Raw genomic sequence first — 25,778 nt, 5'->3', positions numbered from 1 at the left:
TCACATAAAATATCACACAAATCACAAATCAGTGCCATTACATTTACACCGCCGATATTTACACCGATAACTGAGCCAGAGACGAAAACCCATTGACGGACAGGAACTTTGCGATGATTAAATGAAAGACTTGCACTTTCAAAAGCAGACATCTCGCCATACTGTCCTTTATTAATCCTTACTGTGAGATCTGAAAATAGCCGATAGACCAGCATTAGTCCAAAATACAAAGAAAAAAAACCTGAAGAGTTCGTCTCAAATACGGTGAGCGGTTCGTCACATCTCGACTGCACTCCGCAGCTATCACTAGAAAAAGAAGGAGAGTGGTATATATACAATACAATCTGTACAGCTACCTGAGAACGACATCGTCAAGGGCAATATCGCTTCGAACTCCGCTTATCCGTGCAGTAAACCGCAGCGTAATGTCGCTCCTATAGTCCTACACAATAGCTGTAATAGCACATACGAACATTGGAGCCTTGGTTCTACTACCGAAAGGTCAATCAAGGTGTGATTCCACTGAGAGCCGTGATCGGACGACCGGTAAAAAATCGGACGCCATCCGTAACGGTCTGCATTTACTTCGACAAGCAATGATCCTATCTGGGGCGGCGAGCCAGAGAGAACGAGTCCATGCATGTGATACCAAAATGACAAAGTGCAACCGGGGCCAGACGGGAAGCATTCACTTTCCAGCTGGGCCTGGTAAGAAATTAGAAAGAGACGTACTATCTGAAATTATACCTCTTCTCCGTCACGATTGTTTCCCGACGCTTCTACGTACGCGTAAAAGCCTTTGTTTCCTCCGGTATGATCAGCCAAGGGGCCCGTCCCAAACGTCGGCGTGTGAGTGGAAGTCAAGTCCCAGTCAAAATCGTCGTCATCTACCTGGTGAAATATGCCCAAATCGGGAATCCCGTTTCCAAACGTCGTATTTCTTTTAAAAGTACAGGTGATATCCCTAAAACGCCGCGCGAATAGCCTGAGCCTTTCATTCACCTGAACGTTATTTTCGAGTCCTACCTGCAACGATCAATAAAAATCCAAGCTCCAACGGAAAATCCTAGCGTCACAGAGGAGTTCCTGCCGATCGCTGCTCCTATATCTTTCAAAGGCACCAGTTCAACCGCGCCCGTCGATCCAGAGAACGACAATGCATAATTCAAATTCTAAAACGAAAAGGCCATCATCAAAGAAGCCGTCACCACTGCGTACGTACCTGAAGACACTTGTACTGCAACTGAACGAAGGCGACTCTAACCTTGGCTTGAGGAAAGACGAAAACGCCTAGCCGACCGCCGTAGTGCGTGACATCGTACACGTCGCCGCTGTCAACGACGAGAGCGGTGTCTTGATACCACTTGATCCGAATCAATCCGTTCGCCGGATTGTGAACGATGATCCAACGATAGGCCGTCTGGGCGTCCCACGGAATCGTCGAGTTGGACCATAGGAGGCGAGTTTCGTTTACGCTCGTGCGACTGTGCCACAGCGCGTCGCGTAGACTTCCCCCCGGACCGCTGCTCGAATCGATAACCTAATAGATCAAAGAGCGTTGTTTGTCTAGTTTTAATTGAAGACGCGTTTTCTGCCTTTAGTTGGAATCCCTGTCGAGCGAATGGAATTGGATAGTCATCGAACTGAGACAACCTCTCCTGGCTTTGTTTCCACTCGAGCAAATAGAATTTTCTGCCAATGTCAATTAATTAACCTCCGAGAGAGAGAGAGAGGCACTAACGAATATTTCTACCTGTTGCTTTGGTACCCGAAAACAATTCCGACGTATCCGTCGCGGTTGTCGGCGTAGAGAGTGCCGCTGAATTCCACGTCGTCGAACGCCGCTTTACTAATCAAAGCACTGGCGTCGCTACTGCGTGAAAAACGTCTTGATTAATTAGAAGTTATAGAAAGTAGGATCAACAACTGACCTGTCTTCGTAAACGACTATTTCCTTTCCGTCATCTTTTGTCGTCCATTGAGGTTTGTTGTTGACCGACTGAAATGTGACAACGTCGCCGTTTGAAAAATCGGTTTTTTGCACGTTTGGATTCAAAGGACAAGCGTCCTAGAGAAATTCTCTTAATTTCAGACACAGTCCCAACTAAATTTAGAAAATACCAATCTATTTGGCACGCCATCTCCGTCGTCGTCGTCGTCGTCGCACTAACGTAAGACAATGATGATTCGTTCAATTATTCTAATAATAAATTATACTAAATTAATTACCTGAACGTCTTTTCGTAATGGACACTTGTCGTCAGTATCGAGAATGCCGTCACCGTCGTCGTCGTCATCACACGCGTTTCCCCGTCCATCTCCGTCAACATCAATCTAATTCAAAAAGTGTATTTATCTCTCTCTAAGACATATATTCACTTCGTGTATACCTGGCTCGGGTTTGGAATGCTCGGACAATTATCGCGACTGTCAATAGCCCCATCCTTATCCGTATCGATTCCATTATCGCACGCGTCTCCGACCCCATTCCCGTCGACGTCGTTCTGATCCGGATTGCGCATAGCAACGCAATTGTCGCACGCGTCCCCAACGCCGTCGCCGTCTCCGTCCGCCTGCCGCGAATTCGGCACGCCCACGCAATTGTCCGTCACATTTCCAACCCCGTCGCCGTCGACATCGCCGTCGCACGCGTCTCCGATCCCGTCCCCGTCCTCGTCCGCCTGATCGGGATTCGAATCGGTGCGACAGTTATCGCACGCGTCTCCGTCGCCGTCGCCGTCGCTGTCAGTCTGATTAGAATTCGAAATCAACGGACAGTTATCGTTTTCGTCGGAAACGCCGTCATTGTCGTCGTCATTGTCGCACGCATCTCCTACGCCGCCGCCATCCGTGTCCGTTTGATCGCTGTTTGGTATGCGACAGTTATCGGCGCGACAGCGGGGATCGTTGCAGGGTAGCGCGTGGTCGGGATAACCGTCCAAGTCGGAGTCGACGCCGCAGTAGATTCCATTCCCAGCGTACCCCACTGCACAGGTGCACGCGTACGCGCCGGGCCCGAGCGATTCGCAGCGCGCGTTCGAACTGCAGTTGGACTTTTGAAGAAAACAGTAGTCCGATTCGCGGCACACCGAGTTCGCATTTGACCACTTTCCGCCCGTCGTGCAGCGACGACTTCCGGCGACGAGACGCTCGTAGCCCTGATTGCAAATGACTTCGCATTCGACGCCGTAAGATCGGCCGTGGGGACAGCTCACGAACCCATTCGACGGCACCGCCTATATTTAATTAAAAAGAGTATAATAATACAAAAATAATTATTGATTATTACGCTACCAGTGGAGGACAATCGAGTTGATTGGAACACGTTGGCTGATTGTCTGTCCAGAGACCCTTTTCTGTACACGTTACGCTTGCAGATCCGATCAGAGTCAGGCTCTCGTTGCAACTGTACTTGCATGTCTTTACGGGAAGGTAAAGGATAGCATTAACTATCTACAGCCCATTGAGGTCGATTGCCTTACATCGCCATATCTGATTCCCGTGCACGATACGGAGCCGTTTTGGGGGGAGTCGAGCGAAGGACAACGAACCCGTGCGCATTTAGCCACAGTTCCGTTCCATTTTCCGTCGGCTTGACATCGACGTCCCGAATCGCCAATCAGCACGCGACCCACGTTGCACGATTGCGTGCACGTGGAATTGACCGTCGTTCCCGTGCACGCTACGACTCCGTTCGGAGGAATAGGAGCCGGTCCGCAATCAGCGAGACGGCAGCGGAGTTCCTCAGGTGACCAACCTACAGCTGGATTGCATGTTTGCTTCGCTGTCGATATCGATCCGTTGATGACGTAGCCCTTGTCACACTGGATACTGCACGTTTCTTGCCGACCGCTCGATGAACACGACAGGCGGCTGCGAGGAGGAGGACGAAGTAAACCACATTTATCGTCTGCAAAGATAATTATTTGGTGTCAAGGACTCTCTCTATTGTGACACGTACTTTCAATTACGATGGAAGTGAGCAGTTCATTTCCTTTCGTCGTGCAATTAGACGTTTTCGTCTGAGCCTTTCCCTGTAACCATTGAAACAGAACTTCTGACTCGCAATCGCAGGAGCCGGATCTTAGAGACGAAGACTCCACCGAAAGTTACCGTGCGAGACACGATATCTCACCGTAGATCTTCAGTATCCTTATTTAGAGTCGATAGATCAACTGCCCTAAGCCGGAGTCGACCATTAGACGATGCATACCTAGACAGATATAGATTAGACTAAGAGAAAGAAAATGCCCGCCGGTTCTTTGTACAAATGCTCTACAACTTTGACGTCAAGAGGAGACGTCGGAGAAGAGCTACGGAAAGGAGTAGTATAGAATATCAGGTGATCGAGTGAACTATACAAACCTGACAAGAGAACACGGGCGTTCGGCCAAATCACTGAAAAAAGAATGTGAAACAGAATCCTCTCTCATCAACTACTACTGTACTACTACTTACCTTTCAGTGAAGCCCTGTCTAACGGCAAAGGACTTCGAAGAGACGCTGCAGGCGCCGTCATTCCAGCTAAAGCAAGAACGTCTACAGATAACCGCATCAGGCCTATAGTTAGGTCTAACCTATTCTCTACGAAACCGACTGCACTAACAGACGCGTTTTCCCATGACTTCCGATTCAAGCAAGTGGCGTAGACGCCCACCTTTGGTTTTCTGCTCATTCTAAGCTCGAAGGTCGTGCCAAAGCATGCCGTGGTATCTTACACGAGATATGCGTCGCCGTTGGCGCCGCCTCCGCCGCCCAATTGAACGTCAACGGCAATGACGCAAACTAGTGTCGTCGAGACACAGTCGCACGTAGGTTTGTAGTCAGTGTCGTTGTTAGAAGCGGCGTCGAGTTTCGAGCTCAAGCTCGCCGCCAGTGCAAGGCTAAGGATGAAGGAGGCTACCCAGGAGCTCATTGTGCGATTATATGGAGATAAATGATATTCTGGAAACAGCACGTGAGCTGTTTCCTCCGGGAAAGACCCGCCGTATTTTAACAAAACTCCGAGTCCGATGCTTCCAAAGAAGACTACGTCTGATGCAGCTACCAAAAAAAATAAGAGATCAAATCAATAGGAATAATTATTTGTACTGTGATTAATGACTTTACTTGTCGTCTTCAGAGTGTGCGTCATTCTCGAAGTCGTGCAGCATCTAAGTGTGGAAAAATTATCGAACCGCGGGTCCGTGGTCGAACCAACTACGCCCACGTCGAGAAACAGGGTGAGGCGCGCAAGCAGACGCGGAAAACGGGATTTTTAGTGCTGCGTGTGTGTACAATATCGCTGTGTGAGGGAAAAAAATAAACTTGTGCAGAATTTGGTGATCGCCCGTATATCACCTACTCACCATGGCGACCAGACTAACGGCCAAGCAATCGAAGCGAGATCGGCCGAAATCGTCGAACGGTGCTCCCAAACGCTATCGTCGAGAGTTCCTTCCTTACTTTCAATCACTAGGAAAAGGACCAAAAGGTCCAGGAGCGTCTGGCGAAGAGGGGATGACTTCGGACACCGCCACGGCGGCGACGGGCGACATCGCGCGCAAGCGCAGCAGCGCAAACGACGAAGTGATTCGCGGCGAGGACGTCGACGCGCTCGCAATCGATAAAAGAAGTGTTCTTTGTCCACACGACGATCTTACCCGTATGCAGACGCTTGACCAAAATGACCAAACTACTTCTGCACCACCTCCGCCTCAATTAAAGACGGTTCTCTTACGAAAAACTGCACCCAGAGACGAAGAAAAAAGACCGCAGACGCGAAGGTAAATAAATAATAAATGCATAAGCTATCTATTATTGATTTACATTTTCAAGTGTGACGGTTGCACGACGGGCGCCTCCGGAAGCTAAGCCATCTCAGCACGAGCTCGTATCAACGAAGCCTCGGACAATTATCGTGACTGTCAATAGCCCCATCCTTATCCGTATCGATCCCATCATCGCACGCGTCTCCGACCCCATTCCCGTCGGATCCGGATTGCGCACAGCAACGCAATTGTCGCACGCGTCCCCAACGCCGTCGCCGTCTCCGTCCGTCTGAGGCGAATTCAGAACGCCGACGCAATTGTCTGTCAGATTTCCAACTCCGTCGCCGTTGACATCGCCGTCGCACGCGTCTCCGATCTCATCCCCGTCCTCGTCCGCCTGATCGGGATTCGAATCGGTGCAACAGTTATCGCACGCGTCTCCGTCGCCGTCGCCGTCGCTGTCAATCTGATTCGAATTCGAAATCAACGGACAGTTATCGTTTTCGTCAGAAACGCAGTCTTGGTCGTCGTCATTGTCGCACGCATCTCCTACGCCGCCGCCATCCGTGTCCGTTTGATCGCTGTTTGGTATGTGGCAGTTATCGGCGCGACAGCGGGAATCGTTGCAGGGTAGCGCGTGGTCGGGATAACAGTCCAAGTCGGAGTCGACGCCGCAGTAGATTCCATCTGCAGTTCGCACGCGCTCTGCGAATCGCTCGGGCCCGGCGCGTACGCGTGCACTTGTGCTGTGGGGTACGCTGGGAATGGACTTTTGAAGAAAACAGTAGTCCGATTCGCGGCACGCCGTGTTCGCATTCGACCACTTTCCGCCCGTCGCGCAGCGACGACTTCCGGCGACGAGACGCTCGTAGCCCTGATCCCAAATGACTTCGCATTCGACGCCGTAAGATCGGCCGTGGGGACAGCTCACAAACCCATTCGACGGCACCGCCTATATTTAATTAAAAAGAGTTTCTTTGAAGCAAGGGTCCTTCCGGGATGTCCCGTATACCACCAGATCACAAATTCATATGAATTTATATTCAAAACGAGTTTCATTTTGTTCTTATTGATTCTATTTGATTCTTTCGATAAAGGTTAGAAACAACTACTGGTTGAATGAGATTGCGTTTGATGAAGCTCGTCTGCCCAAACACTCGTCCCTAACATTCGCGTCGAGTGTTTAGAAAGAAGAGCGCCATCAAACGGAATGTCAGTCAAGCTGCAGCTGTTTTACTTACTTTCGACGATGAAATGGGGCAGCTAAACAACAAAATGGAAGTTGTTTCAAACATGATCTCCTGTAAACTAGTAGCCTCGGAGTCCCAGACCTGCTTTAGGGTGGGCGTGCCGGGCGCGAGAGGTCAATAAGCGAGACGGCAGCGGAGTTCCTCAGGTGACCAACCTACAGCTGGATTGCATGTTTGCTTCGCTGTCGATATCGATCCGTTGATGACGTAGCCCTTGTCACACTGGATACTGCACGTTTCTTGCCGACCGCTCGATGAACACGACAGGCGGCTGCGAGGAGGAGCACGAAGTAAACCACATTTATCGTCTGCAAAGATAATTATTTGGTGTCAAGGACTCTATTGTGACACGTACTTTCAATTACGATGGAAGCGAGCAGTTCATTTCCTTTCGTCGTGCAATTAGACGTTTTCGTCTGAGCCTTTCCCTGCAACCATCGAAACAGAACTTCTGACTCGCAATCGCAGGAGCCGGATCTTAGAGACGAAGAGACTCTACCGAAAGTTACCGTGCGAGACACGATATCTCACCGTAGATCTTCAGTATCCTTATTTAGAGTCGATAGATCAACTGCCCTACGCCGGAGTCGACCATTAGACGATGCATACCTAGACAGATATAGATTAGACTAAGACAAAAAATGCCGTCGGTTCTTTGTACAAGTGCTCCACAACTTTGACGTCAAGAGGAGACGTCGGAGAAGAGCTACGGAAAGGAGTAGTATAGAATATCAGGCAGCTATACAAACCTGACGAGAGAACACGGGCGTTCGGCCAAATTACTAAAAAAAGAATGTGAAACAGAATCCTCTCATCAACGTTTTTTGCTACTACTACTTACCTCTCAGTGAAACCCTGTCTAACGGCAAAGGACTTCGAAGAGACGCTGCAGGCACCGTCATTCCAGCTAAAGCAAGAACGTCTACAGATAACCGCATCCGGCCTATAGTCAGGTCTGACCTATTCTCTACGAAACCGATTGCACTGACAGACGCGTTTTCCCATGACTTCCGATTCAAGCAAGTGGCGTAGACGCCCACCTTTGGTTTTCTGCTCATTCTAAGCTCGAAGGTCGTGCCAAAGGACGCCGTGGTATCTTACACGAGATATGCCGCGGCGTCGCCGTTGGCGCCGCCTCCGCCGCCCAATTGAACGTCAACGGCAAGGACGCAAACTAGTGTCGTTGAGACGCAGTCGCACGTAGGTTTGTAGTCAGCGTCGTTTTTTACAGGTTCTGCCGAGAATTTTTTAAATGAGGAAGAGGGATTACCTAGCTTTAGCTTTAGTTTAGAAACGTTGGGAAACTGAGTTTTACTTGTCAGTCTGGCGATAAACTGTAAAGAACAGTTACTTTTGCCTATGAGTCTGAAGGTTTGGGTAAAGGACTTCTATAGTCGTGGATTGGGCGAAGGGGCCCCCTTTGGGGGTAAAAAGCTTACAAACTCGTCGTTTGACCGCCACAAGCTCAAAAAACGCGTTTTCTCGCTTAGAGAAGTTTAAAAAAATTGACAAAAAACACCGACACTTGACACAAACCCCACGGAAGACGGTGCTATGGAGGTTTATCCGGTGACAGAGGTGCCCCAGGAACTGGGAGAGAGATGCGAGAACTAGGAAGGCGTGCCAAGTTACACCCTTGTCAAGTAAGTATAATTAATAATAAGCTTAACTAATCTACTCAGGGAGGCAACGAACTAAACATCGACAGGCATTTGAACGAAATACATAGAGGGAACTAACGAAACGGGGAAGGGAAGGGAAGATGTCCTAGTGTTGTACTCCGCCAAAACACCGAAAGTCGGTGTTGGCCGGGCAAGTGAGGAATGAGGCGACCACCGGGCCATAGTCAAACCTTGGGGAATGTTGCCAATCTCCCTTCTATCCTAGCCACGAGCTCTGCTCTGCTCCATCTGATTAGTACTTGTAAGCGCTGACTATTTATACTCATACGCGACTAGGGACGAACGACTGCAGCTGTTCGCGATCAAAAAGTCACAAAAAGTGCTTCGTTTGAACCGAAACTTCTGCCAATCGGCTGCAAATGCATTTCTGCCAACAAAATCAAACGATATTTGGTTGAAAATCAATTCAAAACATGAAAAACGACAAAGAATGTGTGCTACGTACGCCAGGCACGCCTTGTCACGCGACATTGAGCGACGCATGACGTCAATCGTCGCGTTGCTACGAAATGCCCTAATACGAGAAGTAGACGCAATGAATCGGTCGCAAAATGCATTGTGGGTCTATTCTAAACATTGAGTCGCTATTTGGATGTGAAAGCGAACGCATACGCAGTTACGCCGTACGCTTGGTCAGCAAAATCAAGGTGCTATTATAACGGGCAAGTGAAACGTGCGTTGCACGTGATACGCTAACAATCCGACGAAAACGCTAGTAGCTAAGTCTATTCGACCCGTTTCTCGTCAAATTACCTAACCAATGGGCAGGGTATGATAAAAGTTTTGGTACTGTGCACGTTTCACAGTCTAATGGTACTAAAATGCGCGAGATGCCATAAAATGATGTGGTACTAGTAGTATGGGTCGGCAAGTGAGATCGGGGCAGAACCCTGCCTAAAGAGAATTTTAATTTTGTCCTTACGATCGCACTTCTCCGTCGATGGATTGTAATTGCCGAATTTGCAGAAGCATTGGTATGACGTGCTGTTCTCCGGCACGCAAACCTGATCCGAGGAACAGTCATTGCCCAAACAGGCACTTGTAGCTGAAGAAAAGGAAATCATTTGGACTTCTACATCAAACGAGAGCCTATTCATACCGATTGGCGCGGAGCTATTGTAGACGCTTAGGCCGGTCGGTCGCCAAAAGGAAACGTGCGGAGCAAAGAAGACTTTGAAATTACTGCCGTCTATGTTCACTGATCCCACCGTGTTGTGTTGCCAGTCAGACCAGATGAGCAAGTCGCCGTATATGTCCAAGGCGTACGGATGCACTTGAGGGTACGTGCCAAGGAGACGTCGATTTGTTCCGTCGAAATTGCAGACTTCGATCTAAACAAGAAATCGTCTCGCTTACTGTTTCTTTTTTGACTAACTTTTCTTCTCTTACTTTATCCAATCTAGCATCGGCCCAGTAGAGAAGTCTTTTGGCCAAGTCAAGAGTAATCCCGTTGGGCCATACGATTAGCGTGGATACGAGCACCTGACGACGCTCCCCCGTCATTGAAACACGTTCAATTTTCGGCACAGAACCCCAGTCCGACCAATAAATCATCCTGAAACACATAGAAATAGGAGTTTAGAGTGGTGTCTAGACAAGCCATGTGAAAGGATGCCTATAAGAAGAAAGCGAAAACCGACTTTCCAACTCACCCTTCCGCAATATCCAACTTCAACCCACGCGGCTCGTCCAAACCGCCGATAAGCGTCTTCCGCCAATCGCCCTTCACGCTGACGACGCCGATAATATTAGCCGTTCGGTCCGTATAGTAGAGCACTTTGCTGACGTAGTCGACGGCGATGTTGTCCGCATAGGACAGAGGAGGATCGTCGAGAACGAGTCGCTTTTGGCCGTCTTTCGTCACTTCGAAAATCGCCCTGTCTGTTATGTCCGAAACGTATAACAACTCCGTCGTCGGATCGACGGCGACGGAGATCGGCCTCTTGACGGTGGTAATCGGCGCTATCGCCGGCTGAAGTGCGCCGTTTCTCAACACGTATCCGCGAATCTCGTCGTTTTCGACGAGAAAGATAACAGTGTCGGGCTCTATTAGCAGAAAAAAGAATCGATAAAGCAGACGGAAGATAGTACGTGACGACCGACCGCCGCACGACACGCCGTCTTGATTTAGGACTCCGACGCTGCAGGCACACATCCGCCCCGTCGGCTCAGCGAGGCACATTTGTTCACAATCGCCATTATTCAGCGAGCAACGGTTCACTTCTAAAAATAGAAAACACATGCAATTGAAGAGATGATTGATAAGCGGGGACTACCGGTTGCGTTCTCGCCCGCGCGGTAGAGCGAAAGGCCGTAAGGCGTCGATCTCGTCCTCGTGACGACGCTGAGGTCCGATTCGCTGAGATTGGAGCTCATCGGCAGGCCGTACACGACGCGAGCGTAACGATCCGTAAAATAGATCGTCTCCGAAGTGATCGCCATTCCGAAGGGGTGAATGTTCGCGGAAAAGGTCAACATCACCTGACGATCGTTCCCATTGAGGTCGCTCGACTCCATCTGCGCAAAAAGACGATCGAGAGAAGGAATCGCGATATAGTCGTGAGATAAAAACCTTGTCCGCTTTTCCGTCGATCCAATAGAGACGTTCGCCGGATATCGTCAATCCGTATGGCCAGCCGAGGTCATACCCCTCAATTAGCGCAGTTCGATTATTGCCGCTCATAAACGCGCGTTCGATTTTGGCTTTCGATCCCGAATCAATCCAGTACATTAACCTTCGTACGAGCGACTAGAGTAATAATCTAACACCCCGTTCTACTATCGATCATTTACCCCATCGACGGTTGGAGAATAATCGCACGTGGTTCGACGAGATCCGTGCTGATGAGCGGCACGGAATAATTACCGTCCAACGTGGCGACACCGATTACATCTAAGCTCGAGTCGGAGAAATAGACGTGCTTGGCCGATGGATCGTAGGCGACTCCGCTCGGTATAACCAGTCGCGAGACGATCGTTCGAACGTTCGTGCCGTCGACGTTCGAGGTGACGATCGCTTCGAGAGAGATGTCCGTCCAGAAAATTGTCTGAGTGTCGACGTTGTGCGCGACGCCGACGACGCGTTGCGTTTGCGTGTTCTCGATTGTCCGGACCAGGGAGCCGTTCGGAGTCACGAGCCGAAGGGAAGTGGTTTCGGCGACAATGAGAAATTCGTCTGGAACTATTGGGGGAGACGATAACCGCGAGGTGACGCGTTGGCACCAACCCATAAAGGACAACGCATGCGAGGTCAAAAAAAAGGCGAACCAAAGGGAGCTTTAATTGTCATTCTAACGCGTGCGAGGAGAGGTAAAAGGAAATTGAAGAGATGATAGTCTATCACATCTTCTAAGATCCGTGAGTCTATATCATCTCCGTTACTACTTCCCCCCTCCCTCCCCTCCCCTCCCCAACAAAGAACGCGTCAATCGTTTCCCTATGGTTGCGTCAGGTGACGCACTGCTTACTTGTTGTTGGTTCAGTTGCTTCAGGTGGGTCCATTGCCTCTATCATCGTCACGGCGACGACAACGACGACGACGACGACAACGTCGAAAAGAGAAAGGTGAAATTGCCTTAGCATTGCGACAGGCGACGACGTACGACGACGGGCGACGAACTTAAGGGGCGAGCGCAACCCGTGCTCACCAATGAAGCGCAGACGGATTCCCTGAGCTCAAGGCACATCCGCATCACTCCTCAGCTCTTGGCACTTGGCGTCCGCCTACGTCGCCATTCACCAGTAGCAAACCTTGTAGCCTCACTCAAAGCCTTGTTCCACGACTCAAAAGCGAACTCAGAAACCATAGGAGTTATGCCCTAGACAAAAAGAACAAATCTCTATAAGAGTGAAATCTTTCATTATGCCATCATACTGTCTTATGCAGCCACATCTCTTCCGTTTTTGACAGCAAATCGGTCCAATTGAAAACGGAGGGATGGTGTTTTGCAAAAGCGGAATTCCTAAAGACAGTTGTGTAAGTACGAAGAACGTGTGTGCTCTGCGAACCTTCTCTGGTAATGAACGGTTTTGAGTTCCGGAAGAACGGTATAAGTGCCGAGGTCTAAATGAGTTTGGTAGCAGTCATACAATAATTAATTATTTAATTAAAAATACCAGCATTATCTACGAAGACTACGTCAGAAAAATCGACGTTTTCTGTAACGGAAATTTCCTGACATGTTCGGTAAAATAATTAGAAAATTATTGTGTTTACTTTCGCAGTCAGTAATGACTCAACCCATGGGACCGGTGGGAAGGTTTGTAGTCAGCGTCGTTTTTTGAAGCGGCGTCTAGTTTCGAGCTCAAGCTCGCCGCCAGTGCAAGGCTAAGGATGAAGGAGACTACCCAGGAGCTCATTGTGCGATGATGTATCGAGATAAATGATATTCTGGAAACAGCACGTGAGCTGCTGCCTCAGGGAAAGACCCGCCGTATTTAACAACAAAACTCCGACGCTTCCAAAGAAGACTACGTCTGATACAGCTACCAAAAAAAAAAGAAGAGAGATTAAATCAATAGGAATAATTATTTGTACTGTGATTGATGAGAATGCAGACTTTACTCGTCGTCTTCAGAGTGTGCGTCCTTCTCGAAGTCGTGCAGCATCTAAGTGTGGAAAAATTATCGATCGAAGTCGAATCGCGGGTCCGTCCGTGGTCGAACCAACTACGCCCACGTCGAGAAACAGGCGCGCAAGCAGACGCGTCGAATTCGGAAAACGACCCTTTTTAGTGCTGCGTGTGTGAACTTTGCAGAACTTGGTGATCGCCCGTATATCATCTACTCACCATGGCGACCAGACTAACAGCCAAGCAATCGAAGCGAGATCGGCCGAAATCGTCGAACGGTGCACCCAAACGCGATCGTCGAGAGTTCTTCCTTACTTTCAATCACTAGGAAAAGGACCAAAAGGTCCAGGAGCGTCTGGCGAAGAGGGGATGACTTCGGACCCCGCCACGGCGGCGACGGGCGACATCGCGCGCAAGCGCAGCGGCGCAAACGACGAAGTGATTCGTGGCGAGGACGTCGACTCGCTCGCAATCGATCTGGAAGAATTCAGAAAAGTCTGGCAGCATAAAAGAAGTGTTCTTTGTCCACACGACGATCTTACCCGTATGCAGACGCTTGACCAAACCACTTCTGCACCACCGCCGCCTCAATTAAAGACGGTTCTTCTACGAAAAACGGCACCTAGAGACGAAGATAAAAGACCGCAGACGCGAAGGTAAATAAATAATAAATACATAAGCTATATATTATTGATTTACATTTTCAAGTGTGACGGTTGCACGACGGGCGCCTCCGGAAGCTAAGCCATCTCAGCACGAGCTCGTATCAACGAAGCCTCGTTTCAATGCCAATGGGATATTCATCGAGCATAGTCTACTTGGCAGCTTGGAGGACTATGAGGACGAGGCCATGAAAGAAGCAGACAAATACGTACGTTACTAGTAGAGCAGAGTCAAGTATATATATAGTATACTACCTTGTGATTGATTTGCAGGGACTTACGGGAAGTCCGGAGGTTGGTGGTTAGGTACATCGACACTTTTGCCTCTACTTCGTTTCCTAGATGCCACGTATAGAGCTTCCGACTCCGTCGAACGAGTTCGCTGACGTATCAACAACAAGCGCAGCTACAGTAATATTGTATTATATGCCTGATGAGAATCTTCTATAGTTAGTATCCTAAATACTTTGAGCTTTGGTAGTAGAATGGCCCCTCCCCTCTCTTATATCTGATGGTACGGTATTTTGACGTATTGGTTGTGAAGGGAAGAGACGTTCGTGCTCTCGAGAACTGGAACTCGCGCATGCTTGAACGAAAACGCCAACAAGGGCGCATATCCAGTGGGTGAAGTCATCGGATTTGATTATTGACATGTGTGAGATCCTGGGCTAGAGCTCCTGCAGACTACAGAAGATCAGTTACTGATGAACAAAGGAAGCGACTACAGACAAACAATAGAGCAAAGGTAGAAGAAAATTAATAAAAGACACATATGGTATACCTTTTGCTATATATATAGAGAAATTATTGACAAAGCTATTCCTCCTATGGACTATGGCAAAGGATGTGAGAGATTGATAGTGAAAAATCAAACAATTTTCTAGATTACTTTCAGATCGAATTGGAAGTGAGTTCTGGCGAATGCAAGAGCGCATAGGAGACGAACTGACGGGAATAAAGTAAGCGCCCTCCCTTGCAACACAAAACTAGTCAACCAACACTAAAACAACTGCAGTCTAACATTGACAAAAACCGAAAAAGGAGGCCCACCTCCTTTAGAACAGATCGGCATTCCAGAGGCAATTCAAACAGAAATGGGTCAGCAGCCTATTATTTAATTAATTAATTAATTAATTAATAAACCCGTCTTGATTGATGTCTCTAGGAACGCATTGGCCCGTCAGTACAACACCCATGAACTATCCGTGGAAGGCATCGCCATACCTCGCAGAAAGATCCCACCAGTTGAATCCCGTTGTTCAAACCGTTGCGCCGCATCAGCCAGTAATAGTCCGAATCGTCGCTAAAGACCATAACTGAGTAGCTCTATTCTGTAGGATTTCAGTCAACTTCAAGTCGTAGGACGCACGATTTCCTTGGAGAGAAAAGACTCTCTTGAATCATTGAATTCCGGCAGTTTCACCGACAACGAAGAAGAACAAGATCACCCTGAGTAAAGAAAACCAAACGAACTTCATATAGCAAATATGATGATTTAATTAATAGAAATCCAATTGCCGGATTGGACGACCTCGTCGAAGCGCACGCGGGCCCGTCGCTTCGATTCGGCGGGCAAACGGTCCAATGGGAGGGCGTCGACGACAACGACTCTCTCGATCTTCAGCCAATCAACGCTCGAGTGACGTTCACCAGCGAAGCGGGCGAAGTGAGCACGTCCGCGCTCGCAATCGCAAACGACGGCACGACGGCAATCTATTATTCGTGGAAGGTGAGGTCAAAAAGAGAAAAAGAATTCGGGGCCCCCGGTTACCTTTTCTCCGGCCAGCTCATTCCCAAAGAGTCGCGGCTTGATACGAATCTCAGCAAAGGCGTCCAGCGCTTTTATTTTCACACAAAAAGCGGTAGGAACGTCTTCAGCGTCGTGGCGTCATCTTATAATAACAAAAAAAAACATTTTCTTCTTTGTTTCCCTCCCCCCTCCCCAGGCGTCATTCTTCCTAACGATTCGCTTGATTTTCCGTTTACCTTCAAATCGACGACAGCCGGTATATTCACCGAGACGTGGCAATTCGAAACGCGGCCGGTCCTGTGCAAAGGCGCGCCGCTGCTCGTCACCCTGCGCGGCGTCGCACTGCGAGAAGACAAGTTCAAGAAAACGCGAGCGGACATAAACGTGAAACAGAAACACCGAACCCAAACCTCCAAAAAAAACAAAAAAATTCTAAATTTTTAGGCCGATATCGAGCGCAAACAGGCGGCTCACGCAGTCGAATTCATCCTCAATAATCTCGTCGACAATATTCAAACTCCGCCGCGAGTTCCGTCTCCCGTCGACGCCGACGTCACTGAAAAAGATATCTTTATTCGCAATAATCCTAACGTAGGACTTGTGAGTCTTTTGAACAAGGGAGCCCTTACTTATAATCTCTTCTCCGCTATAGTTGTATTGTAAGGCTGAGGCTTTCGATGAGCTCCAAGCGCTCTGGCGCAACATCAATGCCCCCGATCATCTCGTCGAGCCGTCCGAATTCGAGCCAATCGTCGTTCGCGCCGAACCGCCTCAGCCGTCCGGCGCGAAGGAGAGGGGAAAGAAGTTGGGCGGGTCGAAGGAGTCGGCTCGCGACACGCAGAAGATGGGAAGCACTTCGACGACGAAGATGGGCGGCGCGGCCGAAGCGATCAGCGAGGAACGCCTGCAAGAAATGCGAGACGAACTCGAGAAATTGGACATTGAACCGTGGGACTTATCCGTGGAGACGATTCGAAAGGTAAGTCCGGAGGGCAGAAGACGAGCTGCTATTGTACTTCTATAGAAAATTGTTCAAATCGAAAATGATAATCGGCGAGAGAAGAAGCTGATTCAACTGAATAAGATCGTTCTCGCTTTGTCCGTTGCCCCCGTCCAACCTCGCCAATCCAGTGCCTATAATATTGGGTAGGCATTGAATTAGAAATTCTAAAAATCCTACGTCTTTTGTACTGTGTACAGCTATGAGCTATTGGTTCGGTGGATCGACAAGGTTGCCTCGCAGGCTGATCACATTTGTCGGGTGCTCGGTCTCCCGGAAAAAACCTTTGCACAAAACGAGCCAGTGGAAGTTGAAGCTCCTACAGGTAACAAGAGCTAGACTCCGCGCGCGCGCGCGCCTGCACCCTACGGATAACTCACGCGCAATTTCCAGGCGATGCGACTACGAAGAAACACGCTCGACCGAAAACCGTTGCCGAGAAGCCGCCGACGACGAAGAAGGTCGATTCCAAGGGAGGCAAACGCACGGTGTCATCCGAAACGGATCGACCGCCTTCGAAAGGAGCAAAGAATCAGGCGACGGCGGCGGCGACGGGTCGTCGATCTCGCACGGGGAGTCCGACGAAAAAGGCGTCGGCGATCGTTCGCGTGGACGAGAGCGCTTCGAGTCCGACGGGAACGAAATCGGACGTCGACGCGGCGAAGAAAGAGGCGACGGCGGCGGATCCAAAGACGGAGGAAAAATTCGGCAAACTCTTATACGCGCACGTCTACGACACATTGGTTACGACGTTAGATACAATGAGCGATCTCCTAAGTGCTGACGGGAACGAATAAATCAATGAATAAAAAAGGGAATGTACTATCCTATCTCATTCCCTCGAACTTTCTCATAACCGACTCTCTCGCCTCTCCGACCAACTTCAAAAATTCCGTCAAATCGAAACGAAAGTTGGCGAATTTCGCGTTGCCCTCGTGCTCGACGCTCTGGTCGACGATCTCTAATTTATTCTCGTCGATCCACGTGACGTAGTCGACGCCGCGCAATCGAGCCAAATCCGAGTAGCATCGCGGATCGTGACAGTGAAACAACTCGAAAACGGTCGCCCAATCGGGTAGAAATAAAAGATGCGTCAACCCGGCGCCGTGCATACCGATAAATATATCGCTATTGTGGGTCGCGTTCAACTGATCGACGAAGTCGACGTCCCGATTATAATCGACGACGTTGACGTCGTAGAGCCCCGTCCCACGCAGCCCGTCGACTAACTCGTCTAGATTGAGTATGCGTCGATACGCGGTACTCCGGGTGAGAAACGTGAGTCTAAGTCTCGAATTTCTACTATAGTTCGCCCTCGTTTGCTCGACGCCCAATCGATTGAGAATAAAGCGCGCGAACGCCCAAAAGAGCCCGCTCCCTCGGCACCCGGGCACTATATACGTACTATAATACAAACCGTGACGCATTCGCGGCAGGAGCGCGAACATGACGTTGCGAAAGCAGACGCGCGCGCCGGCGAAATCGACGAGCATCTTACGCGGCCAATCAGAGAACGCCGACCACGTGACGCCGAAGAGGGCGTCGCGACAGCGGGGCATGCGCGCGTCCCAGACGACGATTTGAACGTCTTTCGAGAACGTCGTCGCGTTCGCGTGCATCGACGCGTACAGATTGAAGAAGTCGCAGAAATGATGGTACATGTTCACCGTCGCGTCGAGCTTCACGAATATCGTCGGCGTTTCTTCGACGCGATCGCAGCGGGCTTCGTTCGCCGAATCGTTCTCCCTGTGAAACACGTCGAAGTCGAGCGATTCGAAGGCGCGCAGTTCGGCCATCCACGACCATAGGGGCCCCCGATGTTCGCCCTCTTTCGGATGATTCGCGTCGCGATGTCGACATCGCCCGCCGAGGAGATTCGCGCCGGCGGGAAAGACGTCTTCCCGGAACGAGTCGCTTCCTAATTGGAAATCGCGCATGTCCATGTAGATATTTCGCGCCACGCATATGCGCATGTGATGGTCGCAGCGCAGGTGCGATGACGCCTCTTCCGTTGGGCTACACACGTCGCGCATTTGCTCGACGAACGTGCGTACGTAGCCGAAATCGGCGTCGCGCCAGAATCGGTCGCGTTTTTTCGCGTCGTCGCAGTGCGTGTCGGTGAAGTGGCGGTCGTTTGGAGCGCAGTCCGCTTCGTAGCCCCAGCAGGAGTCCCTTCGCCGCGTATCGTCGCATTGTGGGTCGTTGGCGTGGCAGGCGTCAGCTGGAGCTCTGTCAAAGACGTCGGCAATGCTCGAGGAAATGAGAAACGCGACGAAGTGCAAGAAATTCATGCCGTACACCGCCCGTAAGCGTTTTTTCTGTACACAACTATGTGATAGATCCCGGATAACGGGTTGCCTTGACTTGCCTTTTGGTAGAAAACGGCGACGCGATTTATTTGGCAGAGATGGAGAAAATTCAATAGGCTTCATTTGTGCTTGTAGTTAGGGGCGGGCATTAGAAGACATCGAAAAGCTCGTGCACTAAACAAAGGAAAAGTCATACATAACAAACGTTCAGGACAATCTGCATGTGTATCTTATATAGTATAGTAAGCGCAACACGAATTCTAATCAAAACCTAGCAGCATGCATGGTGAGGGGGGTGATCGAGTCAGAGACCAAAAAACAAACAGAAGGGCGTGGGGATGGTTTTTGCACGCTACACTGTGAATTCCCCCCAACTTACGTCACCAAACTGTCCTCGTCGTATCCCATACCAAAGTCTTCGGGAACGTCATACTCTGCTTTATTCGGTCTGTAGTCAGCGGGTAGTGTAACGGCGCCTTCTTCATCCATCTCCCGATAGCCAAACGAATCGTTTTTGTACTCGACCGACGACGACGATTTGTCCGAAATGTTCTTGCTCTGGCGACGTCGTAGAATCACAGCGACAACGACGATGAGAATGCCGAGCAATATTAGAACGCACACAACCGGTGCTACAATAGCTGCAACTTTTAAATCGCCGTGTCTTTTCTCCGGCAGCTGTAGTACAGTAGGATGTAGAGTTGGAGAAACAGAGCTTCCGCTGGGAGATGGTGGTGAAGTAGTCGTACTCGGCGGAGTAGTCGTACTCGGCGGAGCAGTAGTACTCGGCGGAGCAGTCGTACTCGGCGGAGCAGTCGTACTCGGCGGAGGAGTCGTACTCGGCGGAGGAGTCGTACTCGGCGGAGGAGTCGTACTCGGCGGAGGAGTCGTACTCGGCGGAGCAGTCGTACTCGGCGGAGGAGTCGTACTCGGCGGAGGAGTCGTACTCGGCGGAGCAGTCGTACTCGGCGGAGGAGTCGTACTCGGCGGAGCAGTCGTACTCGGCGGAGGAGTCGTGGGCGCCTTTCCGATGTAGACAGACTTTTTAGACGTTTCTGCCGTTCCGTATTTATTCACCAGCTTGCACCAGTACCGGCCTTGGTCGTCCGAAGTCGCCTTTGTAATCGTCATCGTCATCGTCGACGTCGTCATCAAATCGGTGGCACTGAACGTTTTCAACACGTTGCCGTCCTTCATCCAGTAGCCGCTAACGTAAGAAATTCCCACCTCGTCCATCGCCGGAAAAGCGCACGAAAACGTCGCGTTTGCATTCCACGCGACATCCGGCGTACTGACGGAGGAAAATTTAGGCAAGCAGTCCGCAATGTTTCCCTCGACACAGGAGCATCGACGACCGTTGGGAACAGAATGACAAATTTGAGGGCAGCCGCCGTTCTTCGCACTGCAACCGGTCGTTCCTATCAGAACCGACTTACATGTAAAAAAATGACTAAATATAACACCACGTGTCCTACCTGAAGTTCTCGTAGAATCGTAAACGACGACTCCAGCAAGAGCGTGTTTTGTCTGCAGAATTTTAGTCGCTCCTACAGTTTTCATTGCCCAACGCCACACGCCCCTCAGATGGTGATCAGTGAAGTACAACTTCGTTCCGTATACGTCGATGGAATTAGGGTGAATATCGACATCGGTCTTGAAGCCGTCCACTATTTTTTTTGTGTTCAGATGATAGCTATAAATCTGAAAAAAAAAACAGTTGGTAAATGAACAAAATTGTATGTAGGAGGGGTACATGGTCTTTAGAGGTGTCGCTGTAAAAGACTTGATTTTTCTTGCGATCGAATGCCACGCCGCTCGGCCGGACGACGTCGGTTGTCAGAGTTTGCCTACTTTCGCCATTCGTGTAAGCCATCTCAACCGTTCTCTTCCCCTGGTCCGTCCAAGCCATGTAGCCTCGAATCGGATCGACGGCAACGCTGATGGGCTGTCGGAGATTCGTCGAAATCAAGGCGATTCGACGAGACGGATCGTTCATGTCGACGGCGGAAATCGACTTATTGTCGCGATCGACGTAGTAGAGAAGACGCGATATCCAATCGATAGCAATACCACCGGGAGATTTCACGTCGGAGAACCAAGGCTTGTCGCCGTCTGGAGACGTGCCGTTCAGGTAAGCCCGATAGATGCCGCCGCCGCCAGCTTGTCGGCCCCAATAGACGAGCTCGTTCGCGGCGTCAAACGCCAACTCACCGACACTCTTCGCCGAAATCGGATTGTAGACGCTATTCCGCTCAAACGCGGTGGCGTCCAACCGCGCAGATATAATCGCATCTGCTTCACCAATCAGCAAGAATTGATCTGCAAGAAAATTAACGATTTGAATAATTTATAGAAGAGGAATACGCTCATACCAGGTGGCGGCGACACAAAAATCGACCACGATGCTGCCCTGCCGTACGGATTATATACAATGCATCGATAGGTGCCAGGCTCAGTCGCAACATAGCTCGTGTCATTCAATTGATCGTCGTCAATGAGTTGGGTCATGCTACCGTTGAACCACCACTCAACGTGAGTCACTTCAATTCCCGTCGTCAAAACGTTTTCGTAGCGACACGGAAGCGAATCGCCAACCGTCGCAGTGACATCGGTAGCATCGATGATTATTGGTAGACAGCCGGCGTTATCCCACGAACTGCAGCCGCATCGACGACCGCCCGGCACGGCGAGACACATTTGCGCGCATCCGCCGTTGTCGTTGGCGCACGCGTTCGCCGTCGCCGGCGTCGTGACGCGCTTGTCGTCGTAGAATCGTAAAGCGAACGGCATGTTGTTGGTACGATAGATTCGATTTGCATTGTTGCTCGTCGTTGTCCATCTCCACACGCCTCGCAGGTTGTGATCGGCGAAGTAGACGTCGTCGCCGACGGTGGCCAAACTGAACGGGTGGACGTCGACCGATTGAACCCGAAAGCGCTTACTCGAGACGAGCGATGTCGCCACGTCCAGTGGAATACCCAGAATCTAGAAAAAGAATATTTTCTATAAATTACATTCATGTTTTTTTTAATAATCTTACTATATCCGCCCTGGCGTCGCAATGGAAAATCATTCTGTCTCGTCGATTGAAAGTGACGGCTGTGGGAAGTTGAACAAATCCCTCGGGGTACACCGATCTTCTATTCTCTCCGTTCATGTACGCCAGTTCGACTCTAGGATGAACTCCCGTGTCTGTCCAAAACATGTAACCAGTCTCTGGATCGACTTCAATAGATGCCGGTTCGGTAAGATTGCTGTCAATCAACGTCATCTTCATAGTGCCATCGAAACTGATTACGGAGATTGTGCTCAAATTCCCGTTCCACTCGGTGTAGTACAAGAGCCGAGACATCCAATCGACGGCTATTGCCGTCGGTTGTACTAGAGTAATGTCAGTATTTACCACCGATCTCGATTTGCCTGTCGTGTCGTTCAGACGCGACGACCAGATTTCGCCCGTTTCTGGCCGCGTCCAATAGATCATTTCCGTCTTCGCGTCGTAATCGATGCCGTGCGCGCTTACATTGGGAATTCGCGATATCGCTTCGACCGGATTGGTTGCCGTCGAGGAAAGATTCACGCCATGTATTTCTCCGTCTTCGGCGAGGAGAAGGAACTGAGACGGACCTGAAACAAAAGAAAATAGGTAGACGACACGACTAAAAATAATCTTCGATTTTTTTCTCCTTACGATCGCACTTCTCCGTCGATGGATTGTAATTGCCGAATTTGCAGACGCATTGGTACGCCGTGCTGTTCTCCGGCACGCAAACCTGATTCGAGGAACAGTCATTGTCCAAACAGGCACTTGTAGCTGAAGAAAAGGAAATCATTTGGACTTCTACACATCAAAACGAGAGCCTATTCATACCGAGTGGCGCGGAGCTATTGTAGACGCTTAGGCCGGTCGGTTGGCGAAAGGAAACGTGCGGAGCAACGAAGACTTTGAAATTACTGCCGTCTATGTTCACTGCTCCTATCTTGTTGTGTTGCCAGTCAGACCAGATGAGCAAGTCGCCGTATATGTCCAAGGCGTACGGATGCACTTGAGAGTACGTGCCAAGGAGACGTCGATTTGTTCCGTCGAAATTGCAGACTTCGATCTAAACAAGAAATCGTCTCGCTTACTGTTTCTTTTTTGACTAACTTTTCTTCTCTTACTCTATCCAATCTAGCATCGGCCCAGTAGAGAAGTCTTTTGGCCAAGTCGAGAGTGATCCCGTTGGGCCATACGATTAGCGTGGATACGAGCACCTGACGACGCTCCCCCGTCATTGAAACACGTTCAATTTTCGGCACAGAACCCCAGTCCGACCAATAAATCATCCTGAAATACACAGAAATAGCAGTTTAGAGTGCTGTCTAGACAAGCCATGTGAAAGGATGTCAGAAGAAAGCGAAAACCGACTTTCCAACTCACCCTTCCGCAATATCCAATTTCAACCCACGCGGCTCGTCCAAACCACTGATAAGCGTCTTCCGCCAATCGCCCTTCACGCTGACGACGCCGATAATATTAGCCGTTCGGTCCGTATAGTAGAGCACTCTGCTGACGTAGTCGACGGCGATGTTGTCCGCATAGGACAGAGGAGGATCGTCGAGAACGAGTCGCTTTTGGCCGTCTTTCGTCACTTCGACAATCGCCCTGTCCGTTATGTCCGTAACGTATAACATGTCCGTCGTCGGATCGACGGTGACGGAGAGCGGCTTCTTGACGGTCGTAATCGGCGCTATCGCCGGTTGAAGTGCGCCGTTTCTCAACACGTATCCGTGAATGTCGTCGTTTTCGACGAGAAAGATAATAGTGTCGGGCTCTATTAGCAGAAAAAAGAATCGATAAAAGCAAACGAAGATAGTACGTGACGACCGACGTACCGCCGCACGACACGCCGTCTGGCTTTAGGACTCCGACGCTGCAGGCACACGTCCGCCCCGTCGGCTCAGCGAGGCACATTTGTTCACAATCGCCATTATTCAGCGAGCAACGGTTCACTTCTAAAAATAGAAAACATATGCAGAGATGATTGATAAGCGGGGACTACCGGTTGCGTTCTCGCCCGCGCGGTAGAGCGAAAGGCCGTAAGGCGTCGATCTCGTCCTCGTCACGACGCTGAGGTCCGATTCGCTGAGATTGGAGCTCATCGGCAGGCCGTACACGACGCGAGCGTAACGATCCGTAAAATAGATCGTCTCCGAAGTGATCGCCATTCCGAAGGGGTGAATGTTCGCGGAAAAGGTCAACATCACCTGACGATCGTTCCCATTGAGGTCGCTCGACTCCATCTGCGCGAAAAGACGATGGAAAGAAGGAATTGCGATATAGTCGTGAGATAAAACCTTGTCCGCTTTTCCGTCGATCCAATAGAGACGTTCGCCGGATATCGTCAATCCGTTGGGCCAGCCGAGGTCATACCCCTCAATTAGCGCAGTTCGATTATTGCCGCTCATAAACGCGCGTTCGATTTTGGCTTTCGATCCCAAATCAATCCAGTACATATACCTTCGTACGAGCGACTAGAGTAATAGTCTAACACTCCGTTCTACTCTCGATCATTTACCCCATCGACGGTTGGAGAATAATCGCACGTGGTTCGACGAGATCCGTGCTGATGAGCGGCATGGAATAATTACCGTCCAACGTAGCGACACCGATTATATCTAAGCTCGAGTCGGAGAAATAGACGTGCTTGGCCGATGAATCGTAGGCGACTCCGCTCGGTATAACGAGTCGCGAGACGATCGTTCGAACATTCGTGCCGTCGACGTTCGAGGTGACGATCGCGTCGAGAGTGGTGTCCGTCCAGAAAATAGTCTGAGTGTCGACGTCGTGCGCGACGCCGACGACGCGTTGCGTTTGCGTGTTCTCGATTGTCCGGACCAGGGAGCCGTTCGGAGTCACGAGCCGAAGGGAAGTGGTTTCGGCAACAATGAGAAATTCGTCTGGAACTATATTGGGGGGGACGATAAGCGCGAGGCGACGTGTTGGCACCAATCCAAAAAGGACAACGCATGCGAGGTCAAAAGGGCGAGCTTTGTCATTCTAACGCGTTCGAGGAGAGGGAAAAGGAAGATGATAGTCTATCACATCTTCTCTTCTAAGATCCGTGAGCCTATATATACTACTCCTCTTCCCCCCCTCCCTTCCCTCCCCTTCCCCAACAAAGAACGCGTCAATCGTTTCCCTATGGTTGCGTCAGGTGACGCACTGCTCACTTGTTGTTGGTTCAGTTGTTTCAGGTGGGTCCATTGCCTCTATGATCGTCACGACGACGACGACGACGACGACGACGACGAAAAGAGGAAGGTGAAATTGCCTTAGCATTGCGACAGGCGACGACGTACGACGACGGGCGACGAACTTGAGGGGCGAGCGCCAACTGGTCCGTGCCAACCCGTGCTCACTAATGAAGCGCAGACGGATTCCCTGAGCTCAAGGCCACCTCCACATCCGCATCACTCCTCAGGCGCTAGCACTTGGCACTTGGCGTCCGCCTATGTCGCCATTCACCAGTATTACTGTCATCTTGATAAGACATCCGTGACTGGATTCACACTGATGTTAAAGGAAGTAGGAAGTAGTCTTTTGTACTTCAACAGTGGCATCTAATGAACTGTATTGTGCTTGTACAGTCTGAGATCGCCACTAGCACATTTGTGAAGTGCTAATTTCTGGAGTTAGCTTAGTTCCGTCCAGTCTTTTGGGAACGAAAACCACTCCAATTCAGCAGGAAAACGTGGCCGCCCTCAAGCAATGTCTGACGCATACGGATTTCACAAGGCTCGGACTGATTCGCTCTCCACGTT

The 25,778-nt window shown here is 50.1% G+C and overlaps 5 protein-coding genes, 1 long non-coding RNA gene and 1 pseudogene across 11 annotated transcripts; 2 read left to right on the top strand and 5 right to left on the bottom strand.

Annotated features, from left to right (window-relative positions):
• Positions 1-41: 41 nt before the first annotated feature.
• On the bottom strand, positions 42-5,601 carry LOC136195672 (uncharacterized; the record flags this gene model as incomplete). 2 transcript variants are annotated; one of them, XM_065985075.1, is given in 24 exon segments in its annotated part: positions 42-190; positions 242-306; positions 357-442; positions 496-705; positions 748-964; positions 1,027-1,172; positions 1,223-1,540; positions 1,596-1,692; positions 1,754-1,873; positions 1,932-2,068; positions 2,122-2,166; positions 2,230-2,334; positions 2,391-3,236; positions 3,295-3,420; positions 3,483-3,910; positions 3,962-4,083; positions 4,136-4,213; positions 4,269-4,313; positions 4,366-4,398; positions 4,459-4,524; positions 4,578-4,667; positions 4,719-5,043; positions 5,110-5,284; positions 5,349-5,601. In XM_065985075.1, coding segments are annotated over 23 exon segments (3,879 nt in total), but the record flags the coding sequence as incomplete, so codon positions are not given.
• LOC136195686 (uncharacterized) lies at positions 4,981-8,323 on the top strand. Its single transcript, XR_010671928.1, has 3 exons — positions 4,981-5,407; positions 5,459-5,765; positions 5,818-8,323. It is a non-coding gene; the product is annotated as an uncharacterized lncRNA (long non-coding RNA).
• LOC136195684 (cartilage oligomeric matrix protein-like) lies at positions 5,679-7,103 on the bottom strand. The gene is made up of 2 exons (XM_065985096.1): positions 6,992-7,103; positions 5,679-6,702 (listed from the first exon to the last, which is right to left on the bottom strand). Exons 1-2 carry the CDS (start codon positions 7,043-7,045, stop codon positions 5,860-5,862), a joined length of 897 nt encoding a protein of 298 aa, XP_065841168.1. The 5' UTR covers positions 7,046-7,103; the 3' UTR covers positions 5,679-5,859.
• LOC136195674 (low-density lipoprotein receptor-related protein 5-like) lies at positions 7,029-13,708 on the bottom strand. 3 transcript variants are annotated; one of them, XM_065985081.1, is made up of 22 exons: positions 13,569-13,708; positions 13,220-13,290; positions 12,899-13,167; positions 12,691-12,840; positions 12,557-12,644; positions 12,150-12,500; positions 11,476-11,863; positions 11,255-11,417; positions 10,959-11,199; positions 10,786-10,905; positions 10,335-10,728; positions 10,072-10,237; positions 9,782-10,013; positions 9,605-9,727; positions 8,102-8,234; positions 7,961-8,050; positions 7,842-7,907; positions 7,750-7,782; positions 7,662-7,706; positions 7,532-7,609; positions 7,356-7,477; positions 7,029-7,308 (listed from the first exon to the last, which is right to left on the bottom strand). In XM_065985081.1, exons 6-22 carry the CDS (start codon positions 12,262-12,264, stop codon positions 7,115-7,117), a joined length of 2,703 nt encoding a protein of 900 aa, XP_065841153.1. In that variant the 5' UTR covers positions 12,265-12,500; positions 12,557-12,644; positions 12,691-12,840; positions 12,899-13,167; positions 13,220-13,290; positions 13,569-13,708; the 3' UTR covers positions 7,029-7,114. The 3 variants fall into 3 exon arrangements, with proteins under 3 accessions (XP_065841153.1, XP_065841152.1, XP_065841154.1); XM_065985080.1 differs by lacking the exon at positions 13,569-13,708 and having other exon boundaries at positions 12,691-12,745; positions 12,799-12,840; positions 13,220-13,407; XM_065985082.1 differs by lacking the exon at positions 13,569-13,708 and having other exon boundaries at positions 10,786-10,902; positions 13,220-13,410.
• On the top strand, positions 11,409-17,521 carry LOC136195673 (MYCBP-associated protein-like). 2 transcript variants are annotated; one of them, XM_065985078.1, is made up of 21 exons: positions 11,409-13,531; positions 13,582-13,748; positions 13,806-13,909; positions 13,962-14,124; positions 14,189-14,209; positions 14,258-14,326; positions 14,460-14,535; positions 14,588-14,660; positions 14,715-14,761; positions 14,811-14,874; positions 14,931-15,013; positions 15,081-15,199; positions 15,253-15,368; positions 15,422-15,644; positions 15,702-15,777; positions 15,862-16,049; positions 16,110-16,265; positions 16,318-16,644; positions 16,690-16,811; positions 16,866-16,990; positions 17,059-17,521. In XM_065985078.1, exons 1-21 carry the CDS (start codon positions 13,474-13,476, stop codon positions 17,460-17,462), a joined length of 2,781 nt encoding a protein of 926 aa, XP_065841150.1. In that variant the 5' UTR covers positions 11,409-13,473; the 3' UTR covers positions 17,463-17,521. The 2 variants fall into 2 exon arrangements, with proteins under 2 accessions (XP_065841150.1, XP_065841151.1); XM_065985079.1 differs by having other exon boundaries at positions 11,411-13,531; positions 16,110-16,256.
• LOC136195685 (EGF domain-specific O-linked N-acetylglucosamine transferase pseudogene) lies at positions 17,065-18,442 on the bottom strand (annotated as a pseudogene).
• A 631-nt stretch (positions 18,443-19,073) lies between these two features.
• Positions 19,074-25,385, bottom strand: LOC136195671 (low-density lipoprotein receptor-related protein 5-like). Of its 2 annotated transcripts, none has more exons than XM_065985073.1 (15): positions 25,188-25,385; positions 24,533-24,920; positions 24,312-24,474; positions 24,017-24,257; positions 23,850-23,969; positions 23,395-23,788; positions 23,136-23,301; positions 22,846-23,077; positions 22,666-22,788; positions 22,015-22,601; positions 21,347-21,959; positions 20,728-21,293; positions 20,450-20,675; positions 19,354-20,392; positions 19,074-19,148 (listed from the first exon to the last, which is right to left on the bottom strand). In XM_065985073.1, the coding sequence occupies exons 1-15, from the start codon at positions 25,294-25,296 to the stop codon at positions 19,094-19,096; spliced, it is 5,022 nt and encodes a 1,673-aa protein (XP_065841145.1). In that variant the 5' UTR covers positions 25,297-25,385; the 3' UTR covers positions 19,074-19,093. The 2 variants fall into 2 exon arrangements, with proteins under 2 accessions (XP_065841145.1, XP_065841146.1); XM_065985074.1 differs by having other exon boundaries at positions 23,850-23,966.
• Positions 25,386-25,778: the final 393 nt, after the last annotated feature.

This window comes from Oscarella lobularis, chromosome 14, assembly GCF_947507565.1.
Source record: "Oscarella lobularis chromosome 14, ooOscLobu1.1, whole genome shotgun sequence".
Lineage (NCBI taxonomy): Eukaryota > Metazoa > Porifera > Homoscleromorpha > Homosclerophorida > Oscarellidae > Oscarella > Oscarella lobularis.
Note: the sequence above shows the minus strand (reverse complement) of the source record. Positions and strands in the feature narration are given on the sequence as shown.